We start from the raw sequence: 13,662 nt of genomic DNA, 5'->3' as shown, positions 1-13,662 counted from the left end.
ATTCCTTTTATATATTGCTGGATTCAATTTGCTAATTTTTTGAGTGGTTTTGTGCCCGTGTTCATAAAAGATGTCAGCCTACAATTTTCTATTCTTGTATTGTCTTTTTCTGATTTTGGTATCAAGGCAACAGTAAGTACATATAATGAATTGGGAAGTATTCTTTCCTAATTTCTGGAAGAGATTGTGTTATTTCTTCTTGAAATATTGGGTAGAATTTGCCAATGAAACTGTGTCTGTTTGGCATTTTTTTTTTTTTTTTAGATGGAGTCTGTCACCCAGGCTGGAGTGCAGTGGCATGATCTTGGCTCACTGCAAGCAACCTCCACCTCCCAGGTTCAAGCAATTCTCATGCCTCAGCCTCCCAAGTAGCTGGGATTACAAGCATGTGCCACCAAGCTCGGCTAACTTTCATATTTTTAGTAGAGATGGGGTTTCACCGTGTTGGCCAGGCTGGTCTTGAACTCCTGACCTCAAGTGATCTGCCCACCTCGGCCTCCCAAAGTGTTGGGATTACAGGCTTGAGCCACCGTGCCCAGCCCTATTTCACATTTCTATAACAATACCACAGACTGGGTAATTTATAAAGAAGTTGATTGTATATGGTTCTAGAAGCTGGGGAGTCTATGATGGAGGGACAGGCATCTGGTGAGGGCCTTCATGCTGTGTCATAACATGACAGACAGCATCACATGATGAGAGGACAAGAGTGTTTGTGTCCCCTCAGATCTTTCTTCTTCTTCTTATAAAGCCACCAGTCCCATCATGCGGGCCCTACCCTGATGACTATATCTAATCCTAATTACCTCCCAAAGGCCCCCCTCCAATCAACATATGAATTTGGGGATTGAGTTTACAACACATGGAAATTTGGGGGATATATTCAAACCATAGCAGAAACCATCTTAGCCTGTAGACTACTTTGGGGGGAAGTTTTAACATGAATTCAATTTCTTGTTGTAAGATCATTTAAGTTATCTGTTTCATCTTGGATGAGTTTTGGTAGTTTGTGTTTTTTAAGGAATTGGTCCATTTCAACTGAGTTGTGAAATATATGTACATAAGAGTTGTTTGTAGTATTCCTTTATTATCTTTTTAATGTCTACGGGGTCAATTTGTGATATGTTTCATGCCTGATAATGGTAATTTATGTCTTTTTTTTGTCAGTCTTGCTAGAGGTTTATCTTACTGATAAATATTTTATCAACCTGTTCAATAAGGCAGCTTTCTGTTTGGTTGATTCTTCTTTTTCTGTTTTCAATTTTATTGATTTATGCTTTTATCTTTAGTTTCTTCCTTTAGATGACTTTCCCAATACAAGCATATAATGCCATAAACTTTGCTCTAAGTATTCCTCTAGCTTCATCCCACAAAATTTGATGTTTTCCTTTTTGTTCAGTTCAAAATGTTTTCTAATTTTCCTTAAGACTTCCTTTTTGACCTGTGTATTACTTAGAAGTGTGGTTTTTAATGTTCAAGTATTTGGAGACCTGTTATTTTTTGTTATTTATTTTTAGTTTAATTGCATTATGGTCATAGGACAAATTTGTATAATTTCAATTATTTTAAATTTAGTAGTTTGTTTTATGATCCAGGGTATGATGCAGGATGTGGGTATATTCCATTCTGCACTTGGAAAGAATGTGTACTCTGCTGTTGTTGGGTGGAGTGTTCTGTAAATGTCAGTCAGAATCTACTGGTTGGTAGTGTGATTAAGTTCTTGTAAGCCTGCTGCTTTTACGTCTACTAGTTCTCTTGATTTCTGAGAGAGAAATGTTGAAGTCTCCAAATATAATTATGGATTTGGGACAGGTGAGGTGGCTCATGTCTGTAACCCCAGCACTTTGGGAGGCCGAGGCAGGTGGATCACCTGAGGTCAAGAGTTTGAGACCAGCCTGGCCAACATGGCGAAAACCCATCTCTACTAAAAAATACAAAAATTAGCTGGGCATGGTGGCAGTCACCTGTAATCCCAGCTACTCAGGAGGCTGAGGCATGAAAATCACTTGAACCTGGGAGGCAGAGGTTGCAGTAAGCCGAGATCATGCCACTGCACTCCAGCTTGGGTGACAGAGCGAGACTCTGTCTCAAAATAATAATAATAATAATTATTATTATTATTATGGATTTGTCTATTTCTCCTTTTATAATTGTTCATTTTTGCATCATGTATTTTGAGGCTCTGGTGTTAGGTACATACACATCAAGAGTTCTACGTCTTCTTGATGACGCTTTTATCATTATGTAATGTTCCTCTTTATCCCTGGTATTTTTCTTTGTGCTGAAGTCAATCTAATATAGCTACTCCAGTTTTTGATTCATGTTAGCACATCATACTTTTTCTCATTTGTTTACCTTTAACCTATCTACATACATAGTTATATTTAAAGAGAATTTCTTGTAGATAACATGTTGTTGGGTTATTTTTTAAATCCATTCTGGTCATTTGTCTTTAAATCTATATGTTTAGACAATGTACAATTATTGGTATCTTTGGATTTACATCTACCATTTTATTGTTTCTTTTCTGTTTGTTTCCTCTTTTTTGTTGTGTTGTTCCTTTCCTCCCCTTTCCTTCTTTAGATTATTGGAAAACTTTTAAATATTCTATTTTAATTTATCTGTTGTAATTTTTTACTATATTTCTTTGTATAATTTTTTCAGTGGATGCTCTAGGGATTACAGTATACATACTTAATTTTTCCAAGTCTACTTTTAATCACTATTTTACCGTTTTAAGTGTAATATAGAAATCTTACCAGCATACAGATCTCTTTACCTTCCCCATTTATGCTGTAGTTGTCTATTAGAATCAATTACATTTACATACATTGAAAATCCTATCAATGTTATAATTTATGCTTTTTTTTTTTGACAGGTTGCCCAGGCTGGAGTGCAGTAGTGTGATCATAGCTCACTGCAATCTCTATCTCCTGGGCTCAAGTGATCTTCCTGCCTCAGCATTCTGAATAGCTAAGACTACAGGCATGCTCTCCCATCAGAACCAGACCCAGTGAATTTTTTTTTTTAAGTGAATGTCTCACACTGTCACCCACATTGGAGTACGATGGCATGATTTCAGCTCACTGCAACCTCCACCTCCCAGGCTCAAGCAATCCTCCTGCCTCAGCCTCCTGAGTAGCTGGGACTACAGGCACACACCACCACACCCAGCTAATTTTTGTATTTTTTGTAGAGACAGGTTTTCGCCATGTTTCCAGGTTGGAATTTTTTTAATTTTTAGTAGAGACGAGGTCTTGCTATGTTTCCCAGGCTAGTCTCCAACTCCTGAGCTCAAGTGATTCTCCTACTTCAGCCTCTCAAAGTACTGGGATTACAGGTGTGAGCCACTGTACCCAACCTTATTATATATTTATTTATTTATTGAGACAGGGTCTCACTCTGTTGCCTAGGCTGGAATGCAGTAGTGCGATCATGGCTCACTGCAGCCTTGACTTCCCTGGGCTCAGATAATCCTCCTTCCTCAGCCTCCTGAGTAAGTAGGACTACATGTGTGTGACACCATGCCTGGCTAATTTTTTGTTTTTCTGTTTTTGTTTTTTGGGTTTTTTTTTTGGTAGAGACAGGGTTTTGCCATGTTGCGCAGGCTGGAATTTTTGCTTTTAACCAAACATATTTTACATAACTCACAAGGGGAAGAATAGTCTATGATATTTATTCAGACACTTGTCATTTCTGTTCCTCTTCTTCATTCCTGATGTTTCTACTAGCAATTAATTATCTTAGTTTTTCTTCATCTGAGAATATCCTTATTTCACCTTCATTCTTAAAGTATATTTTTGCTGGATATAGAATCCTTAGTTGACAGCTCATTTCTCTCACAACTTTAAAGATGTTATTTCACTTCCTTCTGGCCCCCATGGTTTATAATGAAAAATTCAGTTTTCTGAATCCCATTGTTCTTTAGTTGTGTGTTGTTTAAGATTTTTTCTTTGTTTCAGTGTTTAGAATTTTGATTATAATGTGTCAAGAGTATAGACGTCTTTGAGTTTATTCTATTTGGCATTCCTTAAGCTTCTTTAATCTTTAGGCTTATGTCTTTTCACACATTTGGGAATTTTTCAGAAATTATTTCTTCAAAATTTTTGTGTGTACTACACTTTATCCTCTTAATCTGGAATTCCAATGACATTAATTTTGGACTTTTGATATTGCCCCACAGGTCTCTGAAGTTCTGTTAACTTTTTTTTCCCAATGTTTTTTCTCTCTCTTGTTCTGATTGGATTATTTCTGTTGACCCATCTTCAAGTTGACTGACTCTTCTGTCATTTCTATCCCGCTTGGAGCTCATCCAGTGAGTCTTTATTTTAGTTATTATATTTTTTCATTTCTCAAATGGCACTTTAGAAAAACAAACAGAACAACCAGTGATAGGAGATGGGATTGGAGAAATAAGCCCAAAATTGCCTAGACAGAGCTCTGCAGGCAACAGTAGAGTGTCCAGATCTTATGCAAAGTACAGAGGAAAAATCACTGGGGATTTTAAGGAAGGGAATAGAATTATGTGATATATAATTTTAAAAGGCTACTTGAGAATGTATTGATAGGGGAAAGAGTGGAATCAATAGATCAGTTAGGAAGTGTTGTCTTGGTCCAAGAAAGACTGTGGTGGCCTGGGCAACGCAATCACAGGAGCCTAGCACCTCCATCTGGCCCTGCACTGCCCCCACAGGCAGCCTGAACCTCAGGGGGCTCTAAATCCTTATGCTTCCAAGGAAACTGCTTCTTGATTCCTGTCACCATGGCAGCTACACTTCTCCTACCTGGATTGGTCGCTGGAGTGGCATCATCAGCACTAAATGACTGATCCTCACAATAAGAACTGGTTGTCATGGTGCTACTAATTATGCAAACAAGAATCTGCCTTTCTTCTGCAGGCTCAGCGTCCTTGACTAGCTCTGTACCTAAGGGAAAATCAGGGAGAGAGAGAAGATCATGACGTCGGAGCCAAGGGGAGGCTAGCTGTCAGGTGGTTGCTGAGTCACTGTTCCTCAAGACTTGCCCAAGTCGAGACTGCAACTAGAGGCCTTTATATAGTGGGGTGAGGGGAGCTTACACTGTGGAGGGGGAGCCCCTGGCACATATACACACAAATTCCAAATCCGATTTTCCTCCCATTTTAGAGCTTCTTTGAACTGTTTCCTTCTCTGAGCAAAACTTTGTCACAGATTGAGGCCTTCCTCCTCTCCCAGCCCCATTACCCTGCATAGAGGCAGTTTTAGGACAACTTGCTACTGGATTTTTTAAAGTGAGTTTTCATGAAAATTCTTTAAGCAGGCTTGTCTGCAAGTAAGACAGTGGGCCTCAGCCAGAGCTTCTGAATTAAAATATGTAAAGCCAGAACAGAGGGGACATTTGGGGTGGGGATTGGAATAGTAAAACTCCTTGGTACACATGGAGCCTAGGCTTCTGATCTCCTTCTCCTTCCGGACATCATTTGTAACATGAATGTAAGACAGAGTAGGACCACAGCTGAATTACAATCTTCCTTCGCCCACTCTCCCCAGCTACACTTTATGGTAGTCTTTCTTTCTTCTTGGGAAAGAAAGTTCCTTCCTATGAACCCCTGGTTCAATAGGCTGAAAACCTGCTAAGTCTTCTGAGGGTATTACTCTCAGCATTAGAATCCCTTCCAATGAACAGTAAAAAGAAGAGCAGCATCAATGCTCCTGTACATTTATCATTTTGATAGCCATTCTCCTGGTGGTTTAAAATCTTAAAATACAGAGAGGAGCACATTCACCTTTGTTCAGCCGACCCAAAGACCAATATTTCCCTTTTTCCAGGAGCATTATACTTCACAAAGCAGGTTCACGTTCATTTGCTCTTAGGCATCAAATTATTGCTATAAATTTATTTTAAAATAGCATGTCCAGTACATAATCAGTGACAACCAGATAAACCTCTAGTTTTTGGCATGACAAGACAGAAACTTGTGTCGGGCCCTCCTAACATTGGGTATATACTCTAGGCAAAATATAAAAATAACTGTATGAAAGCATGGAGACCGATCAAGAGTTAGAAACCTACAGGGAGTATAGTCCTCAAAAAAAGGAAGTCCACCAAGTGACTTCTACATGTATAGGCTTTTCCTCTGAAGATACTTCAGAGTTCACTGCAGTACACAGGGAAACAGCTCTGTCAGCAAGTGGCAGTCTTACTAAGGAAACAGCTTTTGGAGTACAGAGATGCCAGAGCATCTGGAAATTGAGGAAGAAATTTAGAAAATGAATAAATTACAGAGAGAGGAACTCAAAATCTGCATCCTAACTACCCTCCAATTCTTAGCTATCTTCTAAATGGCACTTGCGCAGGGTGAGATTTCAAGGAGCCTAGTGAAAAAGTCAAATATCTGAACAGAGATTTTGGCAGCTGTCGCAGTGTTAGGGTGACTGAGTTTGGAGTTCAGGACCCGTAAAATACAGAGTTTTGGTAAATGACTTTGGGTTATGTTGAAATCCAAAAAGGACCACACCTTAGCCATAAGCACCATATCCCAGGACTAAGAGATACAGGCTAGAATTGAGAATAGGATGAAGTACTCCTTCCCTAACCAGACTGCCACAGGATCAAGACTTTTTACCAAAAATTTAATTGCCTGCCAGAACAAACTCAAACTATTACCCTTTAAAGATAATAATATAATTCAGATCCTTTGTAATGTATCAACCCCAAATGTTCACTATACAAACCCTTAGGTTTAAGTAATCCACTATCTCGACCTCCCGAAGTGCTGAGATTACAAGCATGAGCCACCACGCCCAGTTCAATAAATGTTTTAAGCTTAATGAAAAAAAAAATTTAAATGCCAGTCTAGGAGTTAGAAAGCTCACAAACTAGCTTGTAAGTACACAAGAGTGAAAGCAAGAGGTCAGTTAGCTAGTTAGTTACTAAAACAACTCAATTTGAAAGAGTACAGTGTCCAAGGCCTGGCATGGTGGCTCATGCCAGTAATGCCAACACTTTGGGAGGCCAAGGTGGGAGGATTGCTTGAGCCTAGGAGTTTGAGATCAGCCTGGGAAACATGGCAAAACCCTGTCTCTACAAAAATAAATAAATAAATAAATAAAATTGGCTGGGCATGGTAGTGTGCACCTGTAGTCCCAGCTACTCTGGAGCCTGAGGTTGAGTAGAGGTCGAGCAGAGGTTGTGGTGATCTGAAATTGCAAGACTCTGTCTCAAAAAAAATAAAAAGTATAGTGTGCAGTGGTTTGGACCAAGGCGATGGCAGTGGATGTGGAGTAAAGTGGATGGATGTGATATATATATATATATATCAGATCGAACCTATATGATTTCTAAAGGGTTTTAAGTGGGTCAGAGTAAAGAGTGTCAAGGATAATAAAATAAACTAAATTCCTTGAGTGCCTACTGTTTCATCGCTGTTCGTATTTGATTCTCACAACAAACCTGAGTAGGTACAACTTGCACCCGTATCTTACGTGCCAACCGTTTCTCCAGCCTTAGGACTGGGAGTACAGGTGGTGGTTCTTGGGACCCAGCTAATGTCCGAAAGGAGCCGGGTCAGGAATTCCAAGAGATGAGGGTGGGGAGGCGGTAGGGGAAGGAGCTGGGGAGGCGACCGCAGTGGCAGGGCCCGCTCACGATTGGCTGAACTGCCGAGGAGGGTTAAACAGATTCCGAGTCGCGGGCTGGTGGGAAGCTGCAGCCCCGCTCAGCCCCTCGGCCGTGGCCGCTGCCTTCACTGAGACTTGGCCGGGGAGTGAGCGCGCCGAGCCTGGGAGGATACAGCACCCACTGTGGCCTGGGAGCTCCGAGGGGCTCCAGCTGCTTGTCTGCTTCCTGCTGCTGAACAGCTGCCCGGGGGGCTGCAGCGACATTAGTGCCCACGGTCAGGAGGAACCCTGGGGGGTGCGGGCAGGGCCAAGAGAGCGATCCTGAGAAGTGGGGGTCTGCAGGGGGCCTCAAGGCTAGGAAACTTGGAAGTAAAAGAATGTGCTTAAGGACGTGAGAAGAGAAAAAGGTAGACAGCGTCTCGCGGAAAGAGGCATAGGCTTCAGATAGGCTGGGCATATGGGGTCTGGACTCACGAGAAGTGGGTTCAGGGGAAAATTAGGGATTTGGGAAGAGGTCAGAAAGACAAATGAACAGAGAGAGGTAAAACTGGCCTATGTGGCCACAGGAGAAGCAAGAAAGGCCAGAAGAGTTGACCAGGGCTGCGAGTATCGGGGTCTTGGCTCCAGGGAGAAGGCTGGGCCGGGAGACGAGCCAGGGCTTCCTCGTGCTGTGATCCGGTTTCCAATAACGGGACCGCTAGGCTGAGGGAAAGCAGGATGGAGGGGGAATGGGACCATCCTTCTCCCCCTCCCCTGCACCAATCCGCGTAGACCCCGCGCTGACTCACGTGCCAGACTGCGCAAACTCGAGAATTCCTGCGCAGAGCGCATGGGGAAGAGAGCGCAAACTCCTAGTCTGTCGCCCCCTCTCCGTGCCTGATTTTTGGTTTTAGAGGCCAATGCAGCGGATTCGGGAACAACTGTGGGAGGCGGCCTGGTGGCAATGAGAGGATGAGGGCCGTGGGGAAGGACCGCCAAGCCTTGCGGAGATGTCTCGCCCACATTCCGCCCAGCGCCGCCGCCACGCTGGCCTCCCCACCTCTCAGCACCACGGACAGCGCCAGGCGCGCTCCGGGTCCACGCCGAGCCCGAGCGGGTCACCACTCCTTCCCACCAGTCCTGGGAACGCTGCCTCAGAGAACCAGCTCCCCTTCCCGAAGCTCTTTCCCTTCTCCTCAGGGTGTTGGAGGTTCCACTACTTCCTTACGGAGGCTTTCTCATCCCCAAATGTCTCTACTTAAAACTTTCTTGTCACGCTTACCCCCAGGAAATTATTAGACATTCATTTGACTGAGTAGGAGAATTCCCTTTTCTAAAGACCTGTCCAGAATGGCTCATGGTAACTACACTATAGCAAAAAACAGACTGTCCTCCAGCCCTATCTCACTGATCTGGAAGAAGGAAGGTGTGCATAGCATTAGGGGTTCTCTTCCCCAACCCCTGTCCTTCCGCTTATGCACAGTTGGGCAAACTGTGGGTTTCAGGAAAAGGATCCAGAGCCTCAAACCCTAAACAAACCAATACTTTTTCTAATGATTCCAGGCCTCCTCCCTAACACTTCCAGGCTTCATTGACTTCCCTAAGATGAAGCTCACCTGTTTCCCCCTGCCCCACCTACCCACCTGATTACTATTCCCATGTGCTTAGCTTTCTGAGCCTCTGCGCATCTGAACTTCTACAGGCTGCTCTTTGTCTGTAAATCTGGTTATCTGTAAGTTGGTACCAAGAGTGAATGAGGCCCAGGGGTTGAAGAATATGGCAAGTGGTGATGGAGGAAGGGAAAAATTAGAGAAGACGACTTGAAGTGGGCAAAGCGGCCTCGTAGTGGGAACAGAGGTCAGGGGTCCAGGAGCGACAGTACAAGGAAGCTGCTTCTCTTCAACTGGGATGTGGAAGGCTTCTGGCCAGGTTCCTTGCTGACACCACTATTTTGCCCTTAGATGGTCAGGACCAAGTAGGAGTGGGGCAGCTTTGGCCCCTCCAAGGATTTGCCACCCCAGTCTTCCAGCATTTACAGGTTGTGCTCCAGCAGATTATACCCCAAGGTAAGTAAAAGCTGGAGAACAGAGGTTGGGGCCTGGTTAGAGATGGGGAGGGGGGAAGAGGGGCTATCTGACCTGAGGGTAGGCTTTCTGTTCCCCAAATGTCTCTACTTACAACTTTCTTGTCACATTTACCCCCATGGGGATGAGACAGGAGTAGGAGTGGGATCTGGATGGGTGGACTATTTGCACTAGAACACCTTGGAAGAGCCCAGTAGAGGCTTCCAGGGAAAAAAAAAAAAAAACCTGAAAACGGCCAGCATCCAACTCCTTGAGACTAGTCTCCCCCCAACCCCAGCACTATATGAGCTTTTCCAAAGCCAGGACTCTTCAAGTTCTCAGACAGGAAAACTCACACACTTCAGCCTCTGAGTAGGAAATTGTATGACAAACAGATGGGAGGAATGAAAGGGAGTGGAGAGTCCATTGGCAACATGTGGCTGACCCTGTTTCACAGCAGAGTTTCATGAATGTTGGGGAGGAGAGAGTCAGATAGGAAATCTTCCTTGAGTTCATATTACTGCTGCTAATGCCTAATATGTGCATAGTGCCTTAGAGCAGTAGTTCTCAAAGTGCACCCCTGGACTGGCAGCATCAGCCTCACCAGGGAACTTGTTAGAAATGGGAATTTTTGAACTTCACCACAGACCTACTGCATCAGAAGCCCTAGGGGTGGGAAACAGCAGTCCGTATTTTAACAGACCTTGCAGGAGATTCTGATGCACATGCTAAAGTTTGATAATCACTGCCTTAGCATTTTCTAAGCACTCTTTACATTCCTAACCTCATTTAATCCTCACAATAGCATCAAATGAACCAGCAAAGAGACTGTAATCATAATCCTAATTTGAATATTATTTGCTAGGCACTATGCTAAGCAACTTTAATACATCATCTTGTTTAATTCTCTGTAAAATGTAATCTAATATACACTTGAGAGAAAGGTTGCTCTGATCCCTGGAGTGGATCCGAGTGTCTCAGGTGTCAACTCACCCCCCATCCTTTCATCCTGCAGGTCTGTTCTGGAAGGATGACATCACCCAGGATGCAATGATCCAAAAGATGGAGCATGCCAGCAGACTGCATCCCCAAGATCCATGCCTGAAGGATGGGAAGGCACTTTTCCCCACTAAAACCACTGAGGTGAGGTGCATGAGGCCTGTGGTCATTCCAAGCATTCTGGCAGACAGACGGAACAGGGAAGGAATGTGTGCTAAAACTGCAGGTAGAAGTTGCTAGGAGCACTGTGAGGAAAATAATTCAGAAGTCCTGTTTGGAATCAGCAGAGAAGAATTTCATGATCCATTAGTGATATCTGCAAAGGGAGGAGAGGTGGGTGTGGCAAGCCTAGGTCCAATTTGTCATTCCCTGTCTCTTCTAGCAAGAGAAACTTCGACTCCTATTCCCCACAGTGAGACTCATGTATCTTCTCAAGAATTGTGAATCCCTGACTTTGTATCCAATTGCTTTTCCTGTGGGGCCCTCTCACCCTTTTCTGCCTCCTTCTTGACTCCTGGTTTCCCTCCTCACAGAGCCCCCTGGCCAAGGTGAACAGGGATCAGTGCTTTACCTCCAAAGTGGTTTCTAAGGCCCTGAAACAAGAGGTGGCCAACCCTGTCAAGGTGAGGGGCTCACTTTTTCTAGGGAGGGTGGACCTGTTTAAATGAGGGAGGCAGATAGGAAGAAGGGAATGGGCATTGGGGTGAGGGCAGATCGCTGCAGAAAAGATTTTTCCATTCCTAATCAAAGGTACTTCTAATTTCCTGTATCTCTCAGATTACCTATAGGTGTTCATATGGGGGGCTGGACATGATGCAGGCGCTGGGAGCCTCTAAGGAAGAAATTATCTATAAGATCATGCGTAAGTATTGAGTTTAAAATAGGCATTGAAACTGCAGAGTTTTCAAAATTAAACGTCCTTTTTGCCATATATGCCCTTGTATATAGCACGTGATAGCAACACTCCCTTGATGAATGGGAGGTGCAGCTCAGAGACCCTCACATTCAGCCTCCCCCTTGCTCTACTCTATGGCCTGGGCAAGTCACCCGGGCAAGGCTCTGAGACATCTCCTTGGGATCTTTGAACTCTTCAGAATCCAGAATGGAAACCACCCATCTAGTACTCCCATCCATCTTTATAGATGAGAAATTGGGGCCCAGGCCATGGGACATATTCAAGGCAACACCATGGGTTTGTGGCAGAGCCAAGACTGGACCCAGGTCTCCTGATTTCCAGCTCTTTCCCCTGCATAGTCCCTGCCCTTCCACTCAAGAACTGCAGTGGGATTTGGCCATTCCAAACATCAGACTCCTCCACACTGAAAAAAGAGGTTTTTTTTTTTTTTTTTTTTGGACTAAGACCTAAATTGTAAGAAGGTGGCAACCAGAGGAAGATGTAAAGGAAGGGCATCTGAGGCGGACAGCATTGCCACTACGAATGTCCTGAGACACCCATACCATGTCATGTTAAGGAATAGACAGAAAAGTCAGTGGTCGAAGATGAGGGTGGAGAATTAGGCCCAGGACTGACCACACAGGGGCTCACAGATCATAGCAAAAGGTTTGAATTTCATTCTAAGTGCAGTGGGAATTTAACTGGGAAATTTTAAGGAAAGGAATGTCACAACGTGATATGATTTTAAAAGGCCACCCTGGTGATGTTGGGGAATGAACTGTAAGGAGAGCAAAAGTGAAAACTGAGAGGTATGTAAGGAGAGGCTCATCCTGGTCCAGGGAGACCGAGGTGGCTTGAATTTGGGTGGTGGCAGTGAAGCAGGGCACCCCCGGCTGGCTGCACCCTCCATCTAAAGGCAACCTGCACCACAGGGGGTTCCAGCTCCTCATGCTCTCCAAGGAAACAGATTCCTACTTCCATAATGTGGCAGCTGGGCTTCCTAAGCCTGGATTGGTTGCTGGGGCAACATAATCAGAGCTCAGTGACAGAAGTGACAGAGACCTACCTGTGGGGGACTGGTTGCCCTGGTGCTCCCAGGAATAATGCAAACAAGGAGCTGCCATTCTTCTCCAGACCTAAGCTTAAGGGCAAACCATGGACAGACAGGGCTACATGTGAGACCCAAGGGGACAGGCTCTCAGTTGGTGAGCTGTCACCATGCTGAAGGGTTACTCAAATCAGGCTGTTACTACAGTATTTGTGGAAGGAGGGCAGATGAGGGAGGAGCCACCGTCTCACATCCTGACTCTAGCTCCCTTGTTTCTTCTTGTTTTAGGGCTTCTCTGGGCCATTTCCTACTGTGGGCTGCAACCCTGTGGCTGATTGAGACCTCGGGTGAAGCCTCCCTGCCCCAGCACCCTTCCCATTGCCCTTCAGAGGGGCATTCTTGGATGACCCAGATTTGAATCATTAAAGTAGACTCTCATGCAAACACTGTCTGAGTTTGTCTTGAGGCAAGATGGGTGGGGGTTGAACTTGGCCAGAGCCTCCAAACGGAGGGAGGTGGGACCAAAACATGGGGTGGGGATGAGGGGAGCACAACTCTTGGCTGATGGAAGACTGGCTTCTGTCTTGTTTTCCTTCCACCGATAACTCCCGGAGTGGGGAAAGTGAGAGTGAGACCACAGCTAGAATGGCAGCCCCCCAACCCAGCCACATCCCAGCCACACTGTGTGGTCCAGTTGCCCATCCTTTCACGCTATGGGGAGGTGGACTCCATATTCATTTCTTTTACCCCTCATGCCAGACAGGCCTGGCCCCTGCTGTGTTTTGAGGGTCCCCACCTCCAGCATTATAGCCCCTGCCAGGCTTTCCCACCCATCCTGTCTACAAGGACCAACAGATCAGTGCTGAGGTCAGAGTGTACACACACTGGACATTCTGATCATTCTTGCCAGTTTGCTCCTGGTAGCTTAAAATCTTAAAAGGGAGTTGGTAATCTCATGCTCAGCCAACAACCAAACACTAGAATGTCCTATTTGCAGAGCTTTATACATTTTGAAGCACTTTCACACACGTTGGAGGCTCACAGGTGTAAGCAAATGGGCAGGTATCAAGACTGGGTTTC

At 44.6% G+C, this 13,662-nt stretch overlaps 1 protein-coding gene across 1 annotated transcript in view; it reads left to right on the top strand.

Moving 5' to 3' along the window:
* The window catches only part of RESP18 (regulated endocrine specific protein 18), a 31,039-nt gene extending 18,023 nt beyond the window's left edge, over positions 1 to 13,016 (top strand). Inside the window, exons 5-10 of the mRNA XM_055380222.2 lie at positions 7,649 to 7,873; positions 9,539 to 9,643; positions 10,656 to 10,783; positions 11,173 to 11,262; positions 11,417 to 11,501; positions 12,871 to 13,016. Coding sequence (XP_055236197.1) covers positions 7,649 to 7,873; positions 9,539 to 9,643; positions 10,656 to 10,783; positions 11,173 to 11,262; positions 11,417 to 11,501; positions 12,871 to 12,917 — 680 coding nt within the window. The 3' untranslated portion in view covers positions 12,918 to 13,016. The remainder of the gene's footprint in view (positions 1 to 7,648; positions 7,874 to 9,538; positions 9,644 to 10,655; positions 10,784 to 11,172; positions 11,263 to 11,416; positions 11,502 to 12,870) is intronic.
* Positions 13,017 to 13,662: the final 646 nt, after the last annotated feature.

This window comes from Gorilla gorilla, chromosome 11 (assembly GCF_029281585.2).
Source record: "Gorilla gorilla gorilla isolate KB3781 chromosome 11, NHGRI_mGorGor1-v2.1_pri, whole genome shotgun sequence".
Classification (NCBI taxonomy): Eukaryota; Metazoa; Chordata; class Mammalia; order Primates; family Hominidae; genus Gorilla; species Gorilla gorilla.
Note: the sequence above shows the minus strand (reverse complement) of the source record. Positions and strands in the feature narration are given on the sequence as shown.